This window comes from Lissotriton vulgaris, chromosome 4_1 (assembly GCF_964263255.1).
Source record: "Lissotriton vulgaris chromosome 4_1, aLisVul1.2, whole genome shotgun sequence".
NCBI classification, from domain to species: Eukaryota; Metazoa; Chordata; class Amphibia; order Caudata; family Salamandridae; genus Lissotriton; species Lissotriton vulgaris.
This window is the reverse complement of record NC_141691.1, coordinates 1,412,248,468-1,412,274,288: the sequence shown is the minus strand read 5'-3', so window position 1 is coordinate 1,412,274,288 and position 25,821 is coordinate 1,412,248,468. Positions and strand designations below refer to the sequence as shown.

General features: G+C 40.7%; 1 protein-coding gene across 5 annotated transcripts in view; it reads left to right on the top strand.

The window, feature by feature from the left end:
• Nucleotides 1-25,821, top strand: part of ZNF521 (zinc finger protein 521) — a 651,786-nt gene that overhangs the window by 523,094 nt on the left and 102,871 nt on the right. For 3 of the 5 annotated variants that reach the window (XM_086965653.1, XM_086965652.1, XM_086965656.1), the window contains exon 5: nucleotides 7,528-7,593. The exons of the other annotated variants lie outside the window; for them this stretch is intronic. In XM_086965653.1, the coding sequence (XP_086821779.1) occupies nucleotides 7,528-7,593 (66 nt within the window). The remainder of the gene's footprint in view (nucleotides 1-7,527; nucleotides 7,594-25,821) is intronic. 5 annotated transcript variants of the gene reach the window in all.

Below are 25,821 nucleotides of genomic sequence, written 5' to 3'. Positions count from 1 at the left end.
ATCCTTCAAACTTCCACTATATGTAACAAGATAAGATACATGGACTAGTCTTCACACTGCAGCTTTCTCTCCAATGTGCTATGCACTAACGCAACATTCCATGATAATTACAAAAAAAAGAAAACATATCTTTACAAGGAAAAGAAGAGAAAAAAAGCATTGGACTCAATAATATTAGATATTCAACTTGCATAGAAATAAAATGTTCATGTCACAAAGCAAAAAAAGCAAACCTAATTTAACTCATCGAGAAACTGAAGCATACATTAACTTCAATAAAACTAAATGTGAATAAGCATAATTTCCCTCCAAATTAGCATTAGCATAACTGCTTTAAAGTCATGGTAATGCAAAACATAATTTATGTTCACCTTTCTCAGATACCTTAAGTGATTGAGATTAAGGAGGGAGAGCATTATTCCTAGAATTTCAAAATTCCAGCATTTGTGGACAATTCTCTTTGATCAGAGTACTGGAGACCATAGTGGAAGAGCAATTCATTGTGCCCCTCTTTAGGAAACAGGTACCCTGTTCAAACTATAGATAGGGTGTTTGATTAAAATGAGTTGACCCCTACACCACCTCTGGTGTAGTGCTCAACTCCCTACACCGTGTTGAAGGCACCATGAGTTGCCTGCCACATGGTGCATGGATACACCATATGGGTATGTCTCCCAGGGCCACAACCGGATGGCCAGGGGAGAAGGGGCCCTGCTAGCGGCCCCCAAAGTAGCTTTCCGCTAACCTGTTCATGTCGGAAAGGCCAACATAGAAAGGCTGTCAGAAACCGACAACATAATCCTGATGGCGGCAACGCCGCCCTTAAGAGATTATGCGCGGTTTCCGACTGGCCGACGGGCCCCTTGTAAATCGGCGGTCAGAGTGTAAACTTTCCATGTCGGTCGGTGGACGCTTTCCGACCGACATGGAAATGAGGCCCTAAATGTCTGGGAAAACTCAAAAAAGAACAGAGGTGTACACTGAGATTAGTCTACTTCCAAAACATGCAATCATATTGACTTCGCTATGTTAGGTTGCACTCGTTACTCACGTCTGCATGCTAACGTAAGCTTGCAAGAACAATCCCAGAAGATGTCTTGGAGTCACAGCCCTGATTGTGCTGATGGAATTAGATCTATTCACATTGCTACACATTTAAGAAGGAACCCTAAAGTGCTGCCGATGTTTTCATCAAAACATTGTTCACCCCCTCTCCTACTGCAGGATTGATAAGATAATTGGGAATGAATGATTGCAGGATGTGTCGTACAATGAAAATGTCTCATGAGAGTACACACAACAGAATACCTTTCCCTAAGGAAACTGAACGAGTAAGCCTGCACGTGTATTATTCTTTAAAATAATAGGGTATGACCCATGATATTGTGGGTATGGTTCATGTCAGATGGTCAGGAAGATGAAAAAGATCAGTTTCACATTCAAGCCGATTTACAGTGCCAGTTTCTTACCATCCATCAGACAGTGAGCCATATATTACATTGTGTGAGGTTTGGTGACTATCTGTATATAGCACCCGTATGACAACTAGGACCTTATCAGCATACAGCATTGAACAGAAATTAATCTTAAAATGCAATTCACTTACTTTATTAGTGTTCCATATCTTTGCATATTCATATTTTGGTGGTGTTCTTTCCAATTGCATTGGAAAACATTTAATTTCATCTCAATTAGAGTGCCACTTGCATTTATTTTTCTCTAAGCAGATTGCTGACTTCCCCTCATATTGTGACATCGTGTGATAGTTACATGCTGTTTAATTGCTAATGACTATTAATTGTAAAGCAGTGCAGTTGGTACATGATTTCACAGTTAGGCTGTAAAATCTGTTTGCCATTATTAAAGCAAAAAAAAACCCGATCATCACGGAACTTTATGTATTGGCCCTTCTTTATCATACTGGACAATTTTCACTTCTAGTCCCTCATATCTTAAATGGCAGACTAGTCATTGAAATCTGGTAGATTTAGATGAAAGGCTCGATGTTGACTATACAACCGTCAAACAGAACTGCTGCCTAAAATATAAATTAGAGTGGTCATTTGGTCCACCCCTTTCACTCACTGGCTTTCTTCGAGCATCCTCATTCTGCCATTATTTGAAGAATGTGTCAATCATGTCTTGAGATCAGCTCCAGTGGAGTATTTATCTCTTTCATAACACTATTGGCTATTTGTGTGTATCCTTCCATCCCTACTCAAGTGCTCACTATCAACTACATCTACTTAAGCTACAATTCCTGACCGATAAAAAAACCCTACTATCCCATGATGTTACCCTTCACTGAACTGTACTTTAACATTAACCTTTCTTGAACCTAGAAACCCCTTACCTCCTGCTTACTGCTACACTCCCTGAACTCTAAAAAAATCCTTCTGCCCCTTAATGCTACCTTGTCCTGAACCCTAAAAGCCCCTTATAACGCTTTTATGTTATGCCTCCCTGAACCCTAAAAACTGTGAACACTTAGTGCTATCCTATCCTTCTGTGAACCCTTAAAATTCTTACTATTCTTTAACACTACTCTTACCTGAACCCTAAAAACCCCTTAGTGGCTTTTTAACCTATCCATTCCGAACCTTTAGACCCCTTTAGTACCCTTTTATGTTTTGCCTTCCTGAACCCCAAAATATGAACACTGAACACTAGCATTCCATGAACTTTATGATCCCCTTCCTGTACCACACCCTAAATGCCCCTCTATACTTTAGCATCAGGACATACCCTTGCCCCATCTCCCAATATGCTTTCATTTACCCTATATGTCACAACATTTTTCTGAAGTGTTTTGTAGCCACAACGTTTTTCATTCTATTTTTTCAGTTGACAACATTTTTGACATAACTTTTTTGTATTCTACTTTTATCTCCACAATATTTTACTGGGAACAGGAAGGTGCACATCCCCAACTCTGGGTCAGAAGCATGATGCTTTTGCTGTGTTAGAAGACCAGGGGTATTAAAAAATTACTTTGCGGAACTTTGCACGTCACCCAAACATACTAGTCCTGCCTCATTCTTTCCCATGGGCAAAGGTGTATCCAAAACTAAATTCAACCTTCCACAAGAGTGTCTGGGCTTCTGAACATGACATTTTTTCAACACTTGATTTTATAATAATGCCTGTGGTCTTGGTGCAAAACAAAGCCACGAAGAGTCCTGTGGATTCAGTTTCATTCAAATGGGCGCAGGCGGGACAACACTACCTGACTATTATTGACTATTGACTATTATTAAGAGATGGAGTAACTGCCATCTAATGAGAAATGTACTCACCAGCATAGAAACGTTTATACCCTTAGCCTCCCATCGCCTACAGCGACAGACTCAACATTGTGGTCTCTTCCACCCTTTTTGGGACACAGTGCACTGATACAATTGTTCCTTTTTTTGGTGTCAGTATATTCTTCTTTGCCACCTTTTTTGGTGCCTTACAAGAGAGAGCATTGCTTGGGCATCTTTGTCATGGTGGGAGCCGGGGTGGGCCAGTGCAGAGGTGATTAGAAGACTGAGGAGATATTGTTTTATGCAAGCATTAATTTGGGTAAATCCTATTGTTGGACTTCTCATGTTACATCATTTTTGTGTTTCATCACCCTTTTGTTTTTCATATTTGTTTTGCATTTGGGAGACTGCTCAATGTAGAAAGTTGAATGTCTAATACTTTAAGCAGGTATCACAATACCGCGAGTAAAATTGTCATTTCCACTACTGTCACAATGAAATTTACTACATTCACACAATTTTCAAGAAAAGTATGCACATCGCTAGTGGAAAAATGTATAGAGGTTCCCCCACCCCCTAGTAAGTTCTCATTTCCACAATCAAGCCATGGATTGGTCATAGACCGTAAATTATGACAAGGCCAAGACTATAATTCTATACTTCTAATACCCTTTTTTTCTAATAATACCTTACGTTATGATTTATTTTTATTTTAAAACATGTTATCATCACTAAACCTATGTATACATACCATAACGCATATATTAGCATGTTTTTTGAGAAACAAGCTCAGTTTCCACATTTTTATTGCAAAAGAGCCTTTGAAAGATAATCTTTAAAATGAGTTATACAATCATATTCTGAAAGTAGGAGGATTTTTACTTAGGCAAATTGTAACACTGCTTTTTCAAAAGCATTTGCTGCTACTTTACATGTGTGATCAGTTCAAACATGCCCTCCTAATACAATATTCACTTGAACAGTCCTTCCAGCAGGCATTTAACATAGCAGCAATTAAAGTAGACTTTTTCCTTTTTAACTCCAGCTAAAAAAAAACGGCCACATACCCTCCATCTTTAATGTCATTGGGGCACAAAATATCGCACTCCTACCATTAAGCAGTCACTATCCTTAAAATCGCGGAGGATGCTATCACGAACAACATATTTCTAAGGAGGCGAAAAAGCATCTTTCATTTTAGCATTATATGTTGTTGACACCAGTCGTGAATGTCCCTGAACATGAGCTTTGGGGCTTAGATTGGGAGTGAGGGACTTTTACGTCTGGTTTAGGCAAGGACATAAGGACTGTAATGTTACTTCTACAGTCCACCCACCGAGGGCAGAATATAGCAAAATTAAACACAGAAAAAGAAAGACAAAACATTGGAATGACGTCAGAAACCAGACCACTGTACACAAAAAAAAATGCTGTATTTTGATTGGCTCCTAGCAGGTTGATATCTACCCCAGGAATTCCTGAATAGTACCTGAAACTAGTCTCATTACACTATCAACCCACATATTGCTAGGCCTTTCTAACCTAACAGCTTCCTATGAAGAGCATAGAGTTCAAAAAAGAGCCAAAGTTCATCTATCTCATGGAACGGGATTGCATCAGTATGTTTGTCTTTCATATTTAAAGTGATTCTAGGCTGTGGAAATTGTGTTGTCTATGACCGTTTTCATGATAGGAGCCTCTTTTTTCTGATTTACACTGTCACTTATTTTAGAATGTTTATATTTTCTTTGAATGTAGTAGTTTATAAGGTATACATAGAGACATTTTTATAGACAGTAAATATATATTTGTAAACATGTTTTATGATTACTCTTACATTTAACTCACAATAAAATGATTTTGAAACCAGTGAACATTCAGCAGCGAGATGCAACTACTGACAAGTACCGTCCCATTCTTCTAACAAACCTGCTTCCATGCATTTAAATGAATGCTTAAAAAACCTTCTATGCCCACTAAAATGTCACTATTTTAAAATTAAGGGGTAGCGCGTGGCAGAGACGATGGATAATCTGACGAAATAGATATGGAGTGGTGATACTGGCACCCAAGTGGCTATTTCTTTCATTAACTATTTTAGCCCTTGAAAAATGTATTATGCCATAAATTACTAAAACCCTATACTTCCGCTCGCAGCTGGATTCATATCTGCCTTAACTATTGAATGTTCATTTAAATTTAACAAATTATCTGCCAGCAACATGGAGTTCAGGAAGTGCTTCATATTTGCCATCAATATAGAATGATAGCACTCTAGTTTTTCATGTGGTGAAGCTACAGAATAGAACCAGCTAACAAACTGCTGCTGTTGAAAGTATATTTTACTCAGCATGCCAGACTTTTCTTCTCACATGGATAAAGAAGAGATTTGAGAATTTAAAGACAATATGGAAGACTTTCATACAACTGGGCCTTGTGATTGGAAAGAGAGGCATAGCTCAGTGATGGCAACAACCCAGTCTCCCAATTTGTTGCGACATGGAGGGCGGCTATCACGTTATGCTGTACAATGGAGAGGTCAGGGTATTAGGCTTGAGGTTCCCCCCAGTCTGATGTGTGGATGGGTTACAGAGATGAGACTTGATTTAGAATTACCTATAGAAGCAACTCAGCACTGTTCTCCTCCGGACTAACAGAGACGTGGCTCGTACGGATAAAAGTAATTTACCATGATTGTTGTTACTGTGCACGGCAGTGATCAGGTTGATGGTGAACATGTGACATGCATGTATGCTCATACGCTTGTTTCCATGCTTTAGCTTATAAAACAATTAATAAACAAATCTCCAAAAATAAAAAAAACATAATATTTATTCTCCTTTCATCATTCTAGAAAACTAACAAGAATTTGCTTGAAAAAGGAAACACCTCTGTTCATTTACTGCAGTTACTCTGGGCTCTCTGACCCCACCCCAGTCAATAACTACCAGGCAGTGCATTCCCAGTTTTTGCACCTCTGCACTAAAGTGTTTTAACAAGAGTTCCGGAGGTTCCAATGTTCTCATATTTCTTAATATAAACACCAGAGTTTTCACCCAGGAGGCCTAGAACATTACTTCTATAAATTCAGCAGTTGCGAAGGCACCAGGCTCCAGAGCTTTGAGGAACCTACTGCATCCCAATTATGACTTTCTTTTACTACTCAACCACGGCCCTGGGGGGCGGGGGGCATTGCTTTGCTTGCATTGGAGCCCTTGTACTCCTGCTTCGCTACTGGCTGAAGCTAATTACAGTAACTGTCTTTGCCATCAGACTGCATTCAAGCTGACATTCTGTTAGGTGTTGCGAGCGCCAGCTGATCATGACTCCTGTTTTGATATCTTGTTGACTATACGCATGTTGCAGTGCTAGAAGTGGTCCTCCTTGCAGGCTTTAGAGCAGTTTGCATTGAATTTATTATTTCAATTAACCCAAGCACTCTGATTGTATTCAAAGATTCCGATGAGGTCCAAACATGAAAGACTCGTCTTTACAAAACATGATGTAATGTATATCCTTGTGGAGAAGTTGTAGACTTCGGTGCAGTCAAATGTTACAAATTCTTTTTCTTCAGAAACAGCCAACACGTGTTTCGTCACACAGTGACTTTTTCAAGGCTTAGATTGTCAAAGACTGCGGTCATAGTCCAATAAGTAGAATCGCTTTATGTGTGTCTGATGTAGCGCTTCCGAAAGATTGTGCAAAAAACTCTGTAATCATATGAAACCCTCTTATCATCACCATCTGAACGTATTGATGTCTACCTATTTTGCCAACTTATTTGAGCAGACCGCAATTAACTTCTCACGGTTTCATGCGATTACAGAGTTTTGGGCACAACCTTTCGGAAGCGTTACATCAGACACGCACAAAGCGATTATACTTAGAAGAAAAATAATTTGTGAACTTTGACTGCATTGAAGTCTACAACTTCTCCACAAAAGATAATACATTACATCATGTTTTGTAAAGACCTAGGAGGAATCTTTAAATACTATCAGAGTGCTTGGGTTATTTGAAAAAATATTTATGTACATTCTGTGCCGTACTGATCCAGAGTGCAATCTCACACCTTGGGTAGTAGGGTGTGCATAACCCGAAAGCACCATGCTTTGCCTAAGTTAATAGTGGTTTATACTGTACCCACGACGAACATTGTTCTTTCTTGCGTATGAAGTGCGAATAACGAGACCACTAGTACCCCCTATTTTTGAGTGCATTGAATTTATGCAGCATGACCTTTCTTCTCACACCTCTACCAATTTGTGTTTTTTTCGTACAGTACTCGAAGGTAGATATACGTCCCCTTCCAACAGATCCAGGAGCCCCCGACGTGTTCCCATTGCTAGTAGGTATTTACTATCCAACTGTGGCAGATGCTATGCGTCTATGCACGGTGCAAAGGCCCGTCTGCATCGGCGTGAAAAAGCATAAATTAATTTATTGGTCATGCAAAATTATGTATTCGGACCATTTTGCATGTTTGCCTGCCCTGCATATTTTAAAAATGCACTGTGATCTTTCACTGGGCCGAATTGCATAACGTCTCTCCAAAACGTAAAGATGATTGTGCTGTAAGATCTTTAGAACTGTATTTATTTACATGGCCAATGCATATTTGTGAAGCGTGTGCTTTGAAACTAACCACTCATAAAACAGAGCAGCCCACGATATATCAATAACAACATCTGGTTGTCAATACCTGGGCTCAAAGGTTTTGAAAACAACCTCCCTTAACAGCTGGTATCTCCTTGGCATTCGGGTCTATTTAGTACATACCTTTCAACATGCATAGTTTAACAACACACCTATGCATGGCCGCAATTTGTGGCTGTTTGGAAAAACACTTGCATGATGCAAACCAAATTAATACACACATACATGCTATTGACTGACCACTGACTGATTCAGTTTTCCTAAATCTATGTGTGTTTTTGGTACTCATTGTGTTCACCATATGTGTACGTTTAGGCTATTTATGAGGCGTTACAGTGTTCTTTAGTTCGCTTTTATTCTTCCACACGTGTTTTCTTGATATGTATTTTTGCTAGGCAAATAGCCTATGAGAACCGGAAATACTGGGGCCATATTATAGAAGTGCCCTGGGGTGCATGGGGCATTTGCGCCCGCTTTGCATGCCCCGTGGCACTTTGGTGTTTACAGAAGGGTGCCGCAGAAGCTTGTGCGTCCCCTTCTGTAATACCAATAGTGCTGGTGCAGTGCACATAAAGCACCAGCACTATCTTCAGAGGGTCATCCCTCATTTGCATAAGGGCATGCCCCATGCAAATGAGGGAACCCCTTTGCCTCTGCACCCGCGCCGTATTAAAGACACAGGCGCAGGGAAAATGAGCTCTCAGGAGGCGCAGTGATATTGCTCCACTTAAAAGGTGGCACACTTTAAGTGTGTCCCTTGATTGCAACACTCTTGCAAGGGGGAAGGGGATCTCATGGACCCCTCCAAACGTACCCCTGCAGGTGGTTGCAGTCACTTACTGCACCCGCCTCTAAGGGGATATCTAATCTCCTTTAAAAGTGCAAGCGGGTTGCTGCCTGCACTTTGAAAACACGGAGTGGCTTCAAAGCAGCTGCTCAGTTTTTCATTTGAATGCACAACCCCCAGGGCAGTGCGAATTCACGGCTGCACTGGGGACAGGCCATTCACCCTAATACGTTTTCCTTGATTGCCCTGGGTGCACCTTTTAAAAGGAGTGCCCAACGAAATCAAGGAAAATGCGGTGTATGTAAAATAAGGCCCACTGTGTGCTTTCCAGCAATTTTCACAAATTTAAGGTAGAATATTTAAATGTAGGTTAGTGTTAAGCCTCCCGTGAGGGTAACCTTGGGTTTTGGACTATACTTAGACAATGCTTAACTGGAAATCTAATAAGTGCCAGGTCTGAAAGTTTTCTCAGAAAAACTTCGACTGGCGCTGCCGAATGTCAAAGTTGCTGAATATCAAGGGTGCTTAATCTTGATTCCACCAAATGCCTCTTTTATTCACCACCCTACACTCCCTTACTCTTTATCCCCCTCCTGAAGACACTTTTCATCCCTGCTTTTGCCCTTTGTCTCTGCTTTTTCCGCCTGTCTTGTCCTCTTTCTTTCCATCTTTTGTTTGTTTATGTTCTGTAGCTCTGTGTCAAAGATTGGTGAGGAAAGATGAGTGCTGGTCCCCAAAAATTAGTGGAGGTGGGCCTTAAAGGAATCAACCTGCTCAAGTTAAGCACCGGACTTTGACTTAGATTTCAAGTTAGAATGAGCGAAGTTTTAGGTTTTATGATTAGGTTTATGGTTAGTAAACCTATACTTGCACATAGGTTATTTTAGTAGAGACATTCCCAGCAGTAGAAATTTTGATGAAATGAAATTTACTGGAAGTGCACTATCAAGTTACATACAGCCATAAGTTGGAAGGCTCAACAATATAAGGGCTCACAGTTGACATCTGATAGGAACTGCTGGTCTTAAGGTTGAATACTGGTATTTCTAAGGCTAATGAATTGAGTGCCATTAAGATTACACTTGCTGTGTCCAGCATTTAAGAATGCCAGTAATTTGTGGTATGTAGTACTGTCTAAAAAACAATATATTATTATGAGCTAGTAAGTCTTGCAACTGCATTGCAAAATATTTATTATGACCACGTTATGCCTGGTTATTTACCTCATTTTTGTGCTTTACCTAAGAATACTTGCCAGTCTCATCTAATTATTACATATGTGCTGGATGCATGTGTGCATACACTGCGCACCTATGGATCCGAAACACAATCATGCATTTACATAAGGTTCTTGCTTTGTGAGTCGTATATAAAGCATGGATACGTAACTTAAAATTTTTTAAGGTGTGAGTTGGGAGCCTAATTTGAAACTTAAAAAAAGCTTTGTGAATAAGGACCACAGTCCTGACTTAGGGCCCAATTCCAAAGGTAAACCTAGAGCTGAAGTCTACGTTTAGACCAGTGCCAGATTAAACCCTGTGGAGGCCCCTAGGCAGTCAAAATTTCGCCCCCTCACAAAAAATCTCCTAATATGTTTTTACTGTTACCAATCAATAATATTAATAAACCAATTTTGTTACACAAAATTAAACATCAACAGTTATTAATGATATTAAACAAAAATTGCTTTTTTAAACTTAATATTCCAACAAGACTTCAAATATTCACTTTCCTCAATTTGTTTGTGGTGAAATCTTTCAGGATACCTTGAAGGTCTATCTTTTGCAAGATGTCGTAATCAGTGGAGTCTTTAATGCAAAGATTTCTTTTGAGTTGATTAATTTTTTTCTATCTTTTGGAAACAATTTAAGAAAGCTTGGTTGTAATATTCTTTCAAGATCAAATCAATATTATTTTGATCCATTGTCGCTGGGCCCCTTGAAGAAGTAGGGCCATCGGCCAGTGTCTACTTTGCCTATTTGGTATTCCGGAACTGGTTTAAACCTGAAGTCCAAGGGCCCAATTCAGAGATGTAAATTTAGACCTGAAGTCTAAGTTTACCTTTCTGAATTGGGCCCTTAGATGTCAGGTCTAAACTTAGGGCCTGTTTACGAGTCTAGTGGTTTTGTGACCGCCACACTCGTGGTGGCACAGGGGTGGTGCTCCACCATTTTGCTGATTATGCCAGCTCCGACTGGGAACAGTCATTCCCTGGTGATGGCGCAGCTGCGACGGAGCACAGTATGCTGAGCGGGGACTGGTGCAGTGCCACACAGCTTATTACAAGTTCGTCCACCACCAGCATTTCAGGCTGGCGGTGTGGGATAATAGTGCACCCCACCATGGGGATACATTCAGGGGGCACACCATGTGCCCCCCCTGTCTGTATCCCTACAGAGTTCCAGCACAGCATGGACATCACCGTCCATGCAGTGCTGGAACTGTTTTGCTATTCCCATTGCGGTGCCTGTTTTATAGGGACCTCCATGGGAAAGGCAAAGGACCGCCGATCATATTACAAATTGAACTCGTGTTACACAAGTTCAACTTGTAATACGGCCGACGGTCCTAGCGCGGGTTTGACCAGAGGAGGCCGCTTGCACCTGCATCGCTGCGCCAAACGAGTAATCAGGCCCCTAGACTTCAAGTATAAACTTAGATTTCAGGTCTAAGTTGACCTGTCTGTACTGAGACCTTAGTATCTACAGGGTACCAACGATTCTTTTATCATAACAGGTTTTTTGTTTATTGGCAGTAGCACACAATATTCAGTAACAACAATCTTGGCACAGAACTTCATGACACTGACAGATTTATACTCATAACCATTAGAAAGAGTTTTATTTTGTTTTTCTGAAGAATCTCTGTAAATTGACTTCAGTGCGCATGTCATTTATGTGTTGCGGGGAAAAGGTATCTGTTCGCTTCCCTTTCAAAAGTGCATTTTTGAAGTTTTTTCAAATTACCATGAAGTTTAACTTCATGGTAATTTGCGCCCCCTATTAGCGAAATCGGTCATTTTTTTACGTTATTGCATTGCATTTAAGGAATCTCAATTTCTGATTCCTTAAATTCAATCGCAATTTAAGTAATCGCAATTTAGAGATTACTTAAATTGCGATTTTTGCATTTGGGATAATGCATCTCAAATGCAAAAATACCAGTCGCAAAGGGGCAGATTCTGAGAATCTGCCCGTTTGCGACCGGTTTTTCTTTTGATGCATGTGCCTGATTGTAAATACAATTGCAGTTAAGTGCTACACCTCCTTGCTTCAATGGTATGTTGCATAACTCAAGAGCATTACTTTTCCTAAATGCTTTGCAGTCAGTGATGATATCTGTATGGTCAGTCCTGGTTCTGAAGCTTGATTACATTTCTACATATTTTTTCATGCACCTATGCTTATGTTGTTTTGTGATATTTTATCCTCCCCTCCTTCCTCCGTTTTCATCCCTCTAAAATAAGTGCATCGAAAAATTACTTTTGCTCTATATCCCTGATTTGCAGTGCTAATATGACCACCAAAGTATACTACCTGTTGTAAACTTTAAAAAAGAAAATGTTAAACATTACTGGTTTTGCATCTGTCTACATCCAGTGATATTAACCGTGACAACTGCCTTGCCATTAATAAAACAGGACAGTCATGTTTTAAATTCTATAACAAAGTGTTGTTGCACTAGCATGGGCCTAAAAAAAGTATGGGGGTTATGGAATAATTTTCCCTCTCGCCACTATTTTTTTGGAAAACCTTGTCATCCTTTAGGATAGGGGTATGGGGTACGGTGTTGGAAGTGGTAATGGCATATAGGATGGGTATACAGCTCCCATCATCCACAAATAATAGACCACCACTCGGAAGTCAGGTCAAGAAAGGTGAGAACCGCTGGGTCACATGAAAAGGATGCTGCGAACAGTTAAGAAACTGCTGCCAGCAGCTCAGTATTGACCTATGAACAGTTTATGTTTGAAAAGTTAATTTAGCTTTAACTACACTCTTACCTTAGAGCCCTTGTTTCACTTACTTTTCAAGCTTAGATAAGTGAAATATGAGGCAACGTCGAAGCTGTGAAGGGCTCATCCGAAAATTCCACACTCTGGCCCTGATTCACAAAGGCAAACTTACACTTTTGTTTATGTTTAGAAATGTTTGCAAGTCACAAAGGTATTCTACTAGTAGTATCTTTATGACTGCAAAGTCTCCACACATAAATTGAAAGGACAGTACAATAGTTTTTATGTGCAGAGTCTCCACAGTCGTAAAAATACTACTAGGAAGATGTCTCTGTGAATAGCAAACAATCGTAAACCTACACAAAAGCGAATTAAGCCCCTATTTGGGGAATTTTGATAGGAAGATAAGCTGGGCCGATAGCAGATGAGTGCTTCCCATACAATATTCTTCAGAACAGTTGAGTTTTCTTCTTTGCTCTTATCCTTCCATTGTGCTGTTTCTTGGCACAGACACCCCCTCACTTATTTTGTCCAACGGGTAACACAGTCCGCGGCTCAATTTCTTTGCTTCAGAACTAAGCGTACCTTCTGCCAGTCTTCATGCAAGCCTCATCATTACATGGTTTAAGGCCTCTGCAATGCAAATCCACCTGCTGTTGAATAATATCCTGTCCACTTGCATTTCATGTGGACAGCATGAGCTGCCTGCAGTGCACCTCCCACGGTAGCATCAAGGGCAAACTCATGGTCGCTCAGGGCTTATTGCGCGCTCTCCTCCTCAGCAGGTATGGTTACCTCCAGGTTACAAATGAGTGTGGTAAAAGAACTCCAGAAAGGGGAAATGCAGAGCGAAGGAAAGAGAAATTGGTTAGGGGGAGAGTGTATTGCTTGCAAAAAAATAAATAAACAAAGACAAAAACACGCATCAGTGTCCTAATTGTGTAAATGTTGGAGCTGGGCAAGGACCAGAACTCCAGGCCATTTCATTTCTGCGTTGGAGGCTGAGGCCTATTCCCATTCTGATCAGAGCATTTGGTTTGGTTCCTGCTGTATTACGATTTACAAGGTGGACGTTTATAGCCGCTGGCCCTCATGGACGTATTGCGCATGAGGCTAAAGGGCCCCTCTGGACACACTCTTGGGTGGCTGCTAGAGTGCTGCTTACGTACCATTACAAATTGGTCCACAGTAATGGCTGGCACGTTGGTCAGTTAAAGGAAAGGGGCCCCGGGTGGCAGCAGGGATAACAGCTGCCTCTATGGCTACCACAGAACATTTGTTAATAGTTGCTGTAGGGGTTTTGTTTTACTTAGGTTTTACTGAACAGAAATGAGAATAAACACTGGCCCTACTGCCTAGCAGCTGGTTGCGCTCCCTGTATGAAAGCTGATATGGTACATCATGATTGTTGGGATGAATGTGGCGGTCAGAGCTCGCGGCCTTTGCTCACTTGCATACGCTTGGCATTTTTGTTGCCTTTCTTTTAACTACACTAACAAGAGGTGCTGTACGAGGAAGTGACTTAAGGCTACCTCGTTTTAGTTGAGTGTTAACTTGAAAACATCTGAAATGCTTGGTGTAGAAAGCTGGGTTATTGGTTGAGGAGGGTGGAAGCCCCGCTCAGGCCACAACCACAGTCCTTGTCAGGGTGAACCACTGAAGTCACTAAATAGACCTGTGTTTTACTCTATGATGGTTTGGCACAAAGCAATCCGGCTTAATTTAGAGGCAATGTGTAAAGTATTTCGGCAGCACACAAAGAGTAAGAAACTAAGAACATAAAACAATATAAAATCATAAAGCAATTTAGGAAAATAGAGTACATTTCAATTCATAAAACAGCACCTAAACAAATTGAATCCAAACAAGTGGAACAATTAAAAAATGTTTTTAGTGCCAAAAAGATCAAATAGGTCTGGGCAGTGATCTCCACTCTGCTCGCAGAGTTTGCGAAGTTTTCCACACACCGTGTTACGTGGAGCTCGTTGAGTTCCGAAAAACTCGCTGAGCAGGGTTTTTCCCTCGCTCGTGTTCAAAGTTGGCGAGCGCGAACGAGGAAAAACTACTTCCTGTGGAGATTTTTTCTAATTTGCGATCGTCAACATCAAGTTGGCGAGTGCGAGCATGGAAAATCAACCTCCTAGTGAGATTTCTTAATGTGGCCAGATTTCTCATTGCGAGTGGTTGTGACCGCTCGCGTTGAGAAACCGTCTGTTTGCATTGAGAAAGCTGAACCTCGAGTAACAATCTACTCGAGCTGCAGAAAGGAAGCAGTGCCTGCTTGTGCTGTGCATGGTGCCGTTCGCTATGATTACTCAGTGCGGACAAGCACCTGGCACTGACAATCACTGCAAATGGCATTTATCTAAAGAACTCCCCACTTGCAGAGCTCTGTCAAGCACGGCAGAGTTTTTTTTGCACTTCGCGGAGTTCTGTGTAGCCAACACAAAGAATTTCAGAAAACAAGAGGGATGAATGCAAAATGTTTTGGGGAAGACTACACCAAGGATGTCAGGTCTAACACTTGGACAGGTCTTGTTGTACACAGAATCTTACAAACCCAGGAAACTTCTTGAGAACTTAAGAACTCTTGTTCAAAGGGATGTATCAAGGTTGCCTTAGGCCTTCATGTGAAAAAAGGAAAATGGCATCCCCTGACTTTTATATGAATCTTTTAGGAATCAAAAGACAGGTATAATTAGGGTGCAGTGGCTTCCTTACACTCCAGGGCCCTGGAGCTACTCAACTTGCAATGCTGTTGATTGCGAAGTGCTGCATGTACCCTAGATTCTGAGCACAGTAGAAGATGATTCTTTGGTACACTACCTGGGATAAATGTTTTGAATGCGTAATGTTAAGATAGAAAGGGCATGACTTGCGCCATGTTTTTAATGTCCCAGCCTCCATGTTAATAATTAAGAGCCATTTATAGGCTATATAACAAGGGGTAGGAAGAGTGGAATACTGGTCCTTCCAATCAAAGAAAGGCACACATACTCCCTATCAAAGTAATCATGTTACAATGTGTGTAGTTCCGAAAAACATTTCGAGCTATCCATTATGATAGATTGGACAAAGATAGAGGTACTTGGTTGCAGAGCATGAGCCCTCACCCACCAGCTGGTGGCATGAACTGTGCTTCTCGTCGGGCTGTGCTTCTCGTCGGGCTAGCGCTGAAATACCTCACAGGCACCTTGAGTGGCTCCTTGCCAGAATTCTTTTTGCCAGTAGCCTCAGAGTCCAGACTACCCCACTCGATAGCTGTGCAAGGTAGATTGGCCAAGTGAAAAAAGAAAACAGAAATAAACTTTAACTAAAGAGTCCTTTCAAGACATTTTTATTGTGGGAATCTTTGGCAAGATTAAAAAAGTGGGAACTTCGTCGGAAATAATGTTCCAAGAGGTCAAACTCTAATCAACATAGCCATTTATGTATTCTCTAAATAGGGTGGATAGCACATCTACCAATCTTTAAATAACACTCAAAGTCATTTTGTATCATAGTGGTTGCTTTTGATATACATAGTCTTAGTGCCCTGCAGGGCCGGACTTGCCGTAGCGGGCGATGGGCATTTCCCCAGTGGGCCGAAGGGTTGGGGGACGGTTTTGTGCCTGTGTGGGCAAGTTTTGTCACTGGGAGGTGGATTTGCAGCAGTGCTGCAATATCGCCCCCCTGTAGCAAAAGCGGGAGCAGTGCTTGTTGCTAGCAACCCCCCTGCTCCCAGGGCTGGTCAAGCAGCAATCTGCCAGGGCTGGTTGCTGTCCCCAGTGCCACCCTGGTGCCTCTCCAGCCTTGCATGCCAGATCCAGCATTGGAGGAACCCTGCATATAAGTATGTAATAGCAACTTGACCTGCGCCCTCACAATAGTTTGCTTGCAGATAGCAGAGTGTGAGTCGTATTTCAATTATTTGCGTAAGCAACAAACTGATTATTAAGGGACTCCGCCTCTTACCCCAACTAGCCTTTTTCAAATCTCTGGCATGTGGGTTGAATTGTAAACTGAAAGTAACAACGCTGCACCACATGTTTAGAGGTAGTTTTAAAAGCAATTTCCTTTTGCGTTATCTGCCGTTTTCATGCTTTACTACTCAGAGACTAATTTTGTTTTCATCGTTAAGATATCTCTGCCATGCTTTGGTGTACGTCTATTCCCTCTTCAGATAATTGCTGCTGTAACACCTGTTTTGCGAGCTACATTATCATGTACTCAGTGTACTTTGTGAGCATAGCGGTATTCTTCATTTCCAGTCCCTTTCCTTGTTTTGTAATTATCGCTTCCTCCTCAGCACAAAACCCCTTCTACGTGACTGGTTTTCTCGCCTCTCTCTCCAGTCTTTGCAGCATGACGGATGTAGCTTCTTCCATGTCTTAAAACCCAAATGAGGGGCCCGCGAAGACGTGCAATAACCGCAGGGCCGGACTGGCTGTAGCGGGCATCGGGCATTTCCCCGGGAGACTGGAAGGGTGAGGGCCCGTTTTGCAGCGGTGACAGCTGGTTTTGTTACGGGGGCAGTTTTGCAGCAAAGCTGCAATATGGCCCCCCGGAAAAGCAGCATTGCTTCACACTTGCACCCCCCACCTTCCAGGGGCTGGTCCGACAAAATAGCCAGGGTTGCTTTGGGTTCCCAGTCCGGCTGTCCTCAAGAGACCAGTGAGGTGAGTGAGAGCCATTTTGCCGGCGAATCTTACTATACAAGATTCAGTATTTGTACATTTCCCTCCTGCTGGTGACTCAGTAGACAAGGCCCAAGCTGTGGCTGGAAATACACACGTGGACTATGTTAACATTCATGGCCAATCCTCCGGTGACCTTCAAGTGGAGGCTCATCTATTGCTTGACTGAGGCTGCCTCAAGCAAACTCTCCACAACCTGTCTTAACCAGATAATCATGCGGCGTGAACTCTGATCCCTGGTGCACCAATCCCAGCCGAGCTAAGGGCTGTATTTTTTAGCTGGACCTTTTACTTTCAAATACTCTGCTTGTTTAATCTCCTTTTTTTTTTTTTTTTTTTTTTTTTATTTTTTTATTATTTTTATTGAAGTCTTAGATAATCAAGCAAAATCAAACACTAACATATCATATGCCAGGCAAAATATACAGATAACAAAATGAAATCAGAAGACACACAACAGGCCATCTCCTAAAGATGAATCACAGAAAAAAGAAAAGGAACCAACATAATCAATTTGAATCATTAAGATCGAAGTACGAACCCCAGATTTTCTCAAATTTACGAATCGCCCCAACTCTTTGAGCATACAAATGTTCACTATTTCTGACTTTTTGCATTTTATAGCACCATTCATATAGATTGGGGCAATATTGTGAACGCCAGTTTTGTAGAATTAGCGATCTCGCTACAGCCATAGCTATGTATATTAGTTTAACTAGTTGCCCCTCTAACATCAATTCAGGATCAAATCCAAACAAAATCAATTTAACATTAACCGAGATTGATATTTTACACTGGTTTTGTATATATGCAAATAATTCTTCCCAAAAAGGTACAATTTTGGTACAATAAGCAACAATATGAGACCAATTAGCAGGATTATAATGCAGACATCTATAACAGCTGGAAGAGCAGTTAGGATACATTTTACTAACCATTGCCGGAGTGAAGTACAGAAGCCATTTACTAAAAAACAGCATTCTGCGCCAATTGGCACCTCTTAATACGGAAAAATTCAGAACATTAATTCTCTTCCATATAGCTGGGGTTAATACCATGTTTTCCTGCCCTTGCCACTTATTGATTGCTTTTAGACACAAATCCGGGTCCCTATTCACGGTTAAGCATCGTTTCCACTCTCCCGGCTTTCTTTCTTGTATTAAACAAAATAAATCATTAAATAACGGAGCCGGGGAAAAGAGGAGTGAAGGGTCTAGTTGGATCAAGATTCCATAAATCAACTTATATGATCCCAGCAATAGGAAATTACCTTGAACCAAGGTTGACATATCAGACATCCTAATCCAAGCGCCATCTTTCATAAAATCGCTTAATATCTTAAACCCTATCTTCTGCCATTTTTCTAGTAAATCCATGCGGATATCCACTCCGAAGAATGAAAAAGCTGAGCAGAGGGAAGAGGATGTATTAAGAAACGAAAGGGAGTATCTCTTTAGGAGTGCTGAGCGTCTCTTAAAAAACCAGTGCAGCACCTTATACCTGACTGTTTTTGGAGATTTAAATAATTTAAGTGGGGAGGGAATCTGGGATTCTTCACAAATCAAATCAATGAAAAAATTTATAAAGAGTTGCTGATTATTATCCTTGAATCTGGTCATGAATTGAGCCAAATATGCATTGTAATAGTCTTTAAGGTTGGGAAGGGCCAGCCCACCTTGTCCCTTATCTTCGAATAACGTATTCAATGCAATACGAGGCGTCTTTTTGGCCCAAATAAATGAAGAGAACAAGGCTTCAGCTTTGGAAAAAAAAGATGCCGGCAGAGCACAAGGAATTGTTGAAAATAAAAAATTAAATAAAGGGAGGACCGACATCTTAATTAATGCGACCCTGCCAATAATAGTTAATGGTAGGGGATTCCATCTTTCGAACATTGCTCGTACCTTCTGCAACAATGGTATAAAGTTCAAGCTGTAAAGATCTGAAACTGCGGTAGAGAACATAACCCCCAAATATCTTTTCGGTTTGTTATTAATGCATGATCTTAAATCAGGGTGAATTACAGGATTAATTCCCCCGCATACTAAGATTTCGTTTTTTTTTTTGTTTATCCTATAGCCCCCCAACGCCTCAAACTCTTCAAATATTTGAAGTGCAAGTGTTTGGCATTGCAATTCCGGCTTAATTAACAAAATTATGTCGTCTGCATAAAGTTTGATTTTAGGCATCAAATTAATTGGGGGGAATAAAAGAGGGGCTTTCCTAATTGCAGTTGCTAAGGGTTCGATAAAGAAGGCAAATAAAACCGGAGACAGTGGGCAGCCTTGTCTAGTACCACGTTTAACCGATACTAGCCCCACAGACTCTGCATTGATTATAATATTAGCCCTAGCCCCTGAATAGAGACTCCGAATTAAGTTTATAACTACCTTTGGGATAGCGAAGTGCTGTAAAATAATAAAAAGTGTCTCCCATACCACCAAATCAAAAGCTTTTTCGGCATCAAATAATAAAATTAAAGCGGGGATCTTACGTGACTCAAAAAAATCCAAAGCCTCTGCTAAAAAATGAGTGTTAGTCAAAAGCTGCCTGCCAGCAACAAAGCCATTCTGGTCTGCGTGAATCAAATCTGAAGAAAAAGAGTTAAATCGTGTGGATAATAATTTAGTGGTAATTTTGTAATCTGTGTTAAGAAGCGTAATGGGTCTATAAGAATTTGGGTCGTTGGGGGGTTTACCTTTTTTAAGAAAACTTACTACTGTACCTTCCCTGAAAGAATCCGGGATATTTCCACCCAACAACATAAAGTTTAATAATTGAACGAAAACATCTGAGAACGCAGTAAAAAAAACTTTAAAAAACTCTGAGGGAAACCCGTCCGGTCCGGCCGCTTTCCCTTGTGGAAGCTGTTGTACAACTTTCTCTACATCCTCTCTAGTGAATGGAGATGCCATACTAAATTGATCTACAGGAGAAAGAGTGGGAAGAGAGTACTTTTCCAGATAATTCAATAATTTTTGATAATCTATCGTCGATTGAGTATTATAGATCCTTTTATAGTGAGCGATCATTATTTCTCCAATTTCAGCTGGGACCGATGTATCCCTAAGAGTGTCTGGAGAATATAGGGAGTGTATGAGATTAGTCGAGGCTTGCTCTCTGGCCTGCCACGCCAGGAGTTTGCCAGTGTAGTTACTCTCTTCATAAATTTTTTGTGAGCTCTTGCGAAAGATCTCATCACTCTGAGTATAGAGCTCCTGAGAGAGCTCACGTTTGGCCGCATTTAATTGATCTTGAACCGATCTAGCAGAATTTTGTTGCCTGAGTTCAGTCAAAGCCTGAATTTTTTGTTGGAGCAATTTATTTTTATTCTTAACTGCTGAAAAATCTGCTGCATCTCTACCAATCACTAGGCCGCGAATATATGCCTTAAACGAGTCCCACACAAAATTGAGGGGGGCAGTTCCTATATTCCGAGAAAAAAAGGCTGAAATCTCAGTTTTAATAACCTCCACCCAAGTGTCATCAGTCAAGAATTTTTTATTAAAGACCCAACGTTTAGGGGTTCTTGCCCTATCTGCCAATCCCAGTTCCATAATGATCATAGCATGATCCGAGAACCCGTTGTGAAGCATCGTCTGTTTAGAAAAAATTATTTGACGTGAGATTAGAAAAAAATCAATTCGTGAAGAAGATTTAAATCTACCGGACCAACAAGTATATTCTTTTTTGTGCGGATTTTGATTTCGCCAAGGGTCCCACAAGTTAAATAGCAACATATTATTCATAATAGCCCTGAGAGATTTAGGCTTGAATTGTGTCTTCGATTTGCTGGAAGAATCCAGCTCTCTGTTTATTGTAATATTGAAATCCCCACCAATAATAATCTCACCCTTGACCATCAACAAAGAATGGAAAAACTCCTCATATATCTCTGGAGTATCCTCTGTTGGAGCATAAAAACTCACTAACGTAACAGGATTAGTTCTATTTGGGATCACACAGGTGACCCAGCACCAACGGCCCGACCCCCCTTGTTCCACTTGGCCGATCTGGGCCTCTAATTTTTTACTAACAAATAACGCCACTCCCCTCCGTGACTCTGAACATGAAGAGAATACTCTGCTTGTTTAATCTCCTAATTGAATATTCTGCTGCATAACAGTTGTTAAATGTATTGGCTGTGAATTTTACTTTCACAAATGGATTGGGCAGCCTCTTTTCCAATTACTATCGGCTGCCACCTTTTCAGAGAGCAGAAAATAATTAGTTTTGATTGAATTGCTTTAAGTTACCTCCAGCAGCATGGTTGTATTTTAATGTTCTACTTTCATTTGCCTTCAATTTCCACATGGACTTTCACAAAAATGGTCTATCTTCAGAGTAAACAGAGGAAGCAGGAGGAGCAATTCAATTTGAGAGGTGAAGTCAAAGAAAGATAATGGATGGTACATAGAGCTAGGTGCCAAAAATGCAGAGGGACGTTTCAGCATTAGTCAAAAAGGGGATATTGTACATGCGCTGGATTTGGAATTTACAACTGATTTACGCCTATTTCACCTATATTTTTCGTTCACTTACATCTCCTTGCATTGTTTTCTGCTCACTACAAATACCATTTCATTTTTACCACCATTGCCTTCATTTGTTTTTATGTGTTACTCGATTTCTACAATTATCCCTGACCTGCTTGTTCCTACTACACGTGATATTGTTTTCCGGGGCTGCTATTCTGCTGTAGGAATGTTATCACTACGACGGTGAGAGCGGGAAGTGTGCATTCCCATAATGCTTTTCCTCATTCATCTAATGTCATACACTTCCTAGACCTATAAATACTATCAAATGCTGAGGCCATCCTGAGCTTTGTCTATGTATGTTCCAATACCCAAGCAGCACGCTTTTTAACTTCTAATGAAAAATACTTTTTTGAAGTGCAACATATCAGCATTTGGTGATATTTTTAAACCGACAACTTACATTTTAGGAGAAGGACCACAGATCCCCCTTCTTCAAATGTAGCCACTTCTTGCAAGCATTTACCCCTTTATGAGGCTACTCTGCTGTTCATGTGGCCTTATTACATACTTGTTTGTCATTTTTTACCTTATTTATTATCTTCGCTGTAGATTCTTGCTACGGTTTTTATCACTGCTGTGAAGTTTATTCCCCTAAAATATCTGTGCTCTTGTTGACTCAATTTCATTACCTTAAACATTCTAAGTCATTGGTGTCCAATAGGACCAAATCCAGACTAGGCAATAACTATACAAATAATTTCGAGTTAGGCCCTCTTCGTGAATGACCCAGTAAATTGCAAACCCTGAGCAAAGCAGCCGTTTGTAGGTGATTCACAATTATCAGTGTGCCAGAATTTACTGCACCCGGTAATTACCAGATACAATAACGTCTGAACCCCGAAATATAATTTAATACATTTAACAGGTAAAACATGTCTGGATAATTTAGAGTGACATGCAGAATTCGGTGAAAGCACCAAACTGTGCATCTTAGTCCTCATTTGAATGAGGAAAACTTTTAACTTAAGTTATTTACCAGCCAGTCAATTATCGAGGGTACCCGAGTTGATTGGAGCGATAAATAATATATACCTCACTGGGTCACTTGTGATGAGGACCTAGTACATTTGGTGGCTATCCTTAAAATCTGTCCTCTGCACTTCTTTTCCAGGCCTACACTGCACACCTACGTAATGTACAGTCACTCCTCTAATCGGCGTGGGGAGCACGTCAGTAAACAAACTTGATCCGTTCAACTGCTGTATCCCATCAAAGGACACCGCCCATTTAACGTTCCTCTAATTGTCCAGATGTTTGCTGGCTTGTGATGTACACAGCAGAAACAATATCTCTGTCAGTTAGTCATGTTTCAAGCTGAGGCAATTATTTTCTATCCCATCAATGTTCATACAATTTTTTTTGTGTGTGACCTTACTTCATTTTAACTGTCTTTAAAGTAGCCGATCATGTTTAGATGTATTTGAACTTATCCAAAGTGAAATTTGACAGAAGCAAACATAACTGACGCAGTGAAGTCTATTGCATGATATGCTATGTGTCCAACATGCGGTTACAATAATCTCCCCATTACCACTTGATTGGTGATAGAAAACTGTACCAGTGTAGCTTGTTGAATTACCTTCCCTACCACCCCTATGGAACCATCTCTATAGAACAATGACTGAATGATGTCATTAATTATGTAATTTAAGTTGTCATCAATGATGTCGTCAATTATGCCATTTAATATATCATGAGTGAGATAATGTGTGAGATCATAAACAGTATATGAGAGAGGCACAAGTTATAGTTAGTTCACTTAACTTTAACTGGAAAATGTGATTGGTTTAAAATGTTTAAACGTTAGTTTATATCTTATTTAAAACCATAGCTATGGAGTCACAGTTTCAGTGAATTTCTGTTTTTTTGTATTGCAAGGTAAGATTTTATTACACTACTTAACTCTAACGTCATTTAACTTTTTTCAGTCAATTACTGTTTTTTAACATTACAGAAGATCTCATTACAATATCTAATTATAACTTTGAAGTTTTCAATGCATGTTTGTGCATTTTGTTTTAATCATAATAAGCCAATACCCCCGGCTTTGTACAGCCTTTGTACGTGTGCAGTGGGAGACCAATCCTATCTTGGCACAAGTTTGTTGAGCGCAGGTCCTGATGTCTGGTCACACCCTGTAGCCAACCCCTGTGGGTGGGAAACCCACATTTCTTTTTTTAAAATTTGATGTGGGTACCTTTGCACTCCCACTGTACACACCTCCATGGTACCATAGTACAATGCAAAATTCCTCAAGGAACCTTGCTTAGCCCTCTGGTACCATGGGGTGAAGCTTGAGCAGAGGCTCCTACTGGAATGCCACAGTAACTCAAGAGAGGGCTGCAATGTTACCTGTGTTAGCACTGCAGTGCCCACGTCACAACTCTTTTTTTTATTTTAGCCCCTGAGGGTCCCTAGGGCTCCCCATCTCAATAGTGCCTGTGGGCCAGAGTGTCAGTAACCTGCTCCCTTTATAACGTATCTTTTAACATTTGTAGGAATATCAATCACATTTTATCCTGCGCACTACTAACCAAAATATAACACCCCTGTCTTGCGGCTATCTTTTTACAGTGGTATGAAATTGATAAGAGCATGCCTCCTGTATTTTGTTTACCATGCCCATGATTGGTTAGAAGATAAGTCTGCTTTCCTTTTAGTATATTTCCATGCTAGGTTAGAGCATGAGGCCACCTTATCTTTACGAAGCCCCCTGTCGGTGAGGCAACAGACCCTCCTGCTTTCTACCATGTATTTTAGCGCTTAGAAGGCAAAATGTCCTGCTTTTTACCAAGTCATCTTTGGTTGAAAAACACAGGTTTTCTATTTTTACCAGTTTATTATTAATTGGAAGACAACACATTGCTTTTACCATGTCCATTAGAGGTGAAACGACAATGCTCCCTGGTATTGCGGTGAGATTACTGTTTAGAAGATGAGGTTTCCTTCTTTTTACCATGTCCCCTTCCATGTAGCGAACACAGCCATATTTTACCATGCCGACTTTCGGTTCAGTCGACAGAGTCTCCTGGTTTTTACTATGCCTGCTGTTGGTTACAAGACCGAGCCACCCTCTTTCTACCATGTTTGATGTTGCTCTTTCCTTTGACCATGACTTCTGTTGGTTGGAAGACAGGCCGTCCTTCATGCATCATGTCTGCTATTGGTTAGAAGGTGGGGCACCCTTCCTTTCACCATGCCTTTGTTGGTTTATGGTTCAAATCTCTTTATCAATTTTTATAAACAGGGAATTTATCAATACAAGGCCTTGGCCCATCAGCAGTTTTCTTGTTACAAAATTCCTGAACAATCCAATCATAACCCCAACTCCCCACCCACACCAAGGGCCGAAACAGTAGAAATGGATTAAGATAGAGGACTCAAGAACTCAACCCTTGTTGGTTTAGAGCCAATGCCTCCTGCCATACCCACTACTAATCAGAGGAGAGTGCAGCCTCCCATCTTTTAGAACACAGACCTCCCAGGTAGATTCATTCATTAACTGTTGGAGGTTTGTGAGTCTGTCTTGACATTTGAACAAGTGTGAAGTTGTGCTAGCCTGTCATGTAGGACCTTAAGAACCCCTATAAATGAACATAAATGCATGCTTTCTATCCCATAAAACAAATTCCCAAGCATAAGCCAAATAGTGAACAGTCAGTCACCGACTTATGAAGGTAAATGGTACCTTTCATAACAACCACAGTCTCAGCCAATATCCTGGGCGGAAGCCTGCTAGGCAAGCACTGCTAAGCACAGCACTATGGCCTCTGATGAAAGTGCCACTCAGGTAAATGTGGTCTTGGCTTGAAGCTCGCTGTCCCTCATGATGAATGTGCATGTTTATGATAATCAGTAAGCCTATGTATTGATCTAAAGGCCTATTTTATAAATTTCTGCACAGCTAGAGGGACTTGAAAGCAGAAAGTAAGCCCAAAGATGTTGCACTTCAAAGAAAACT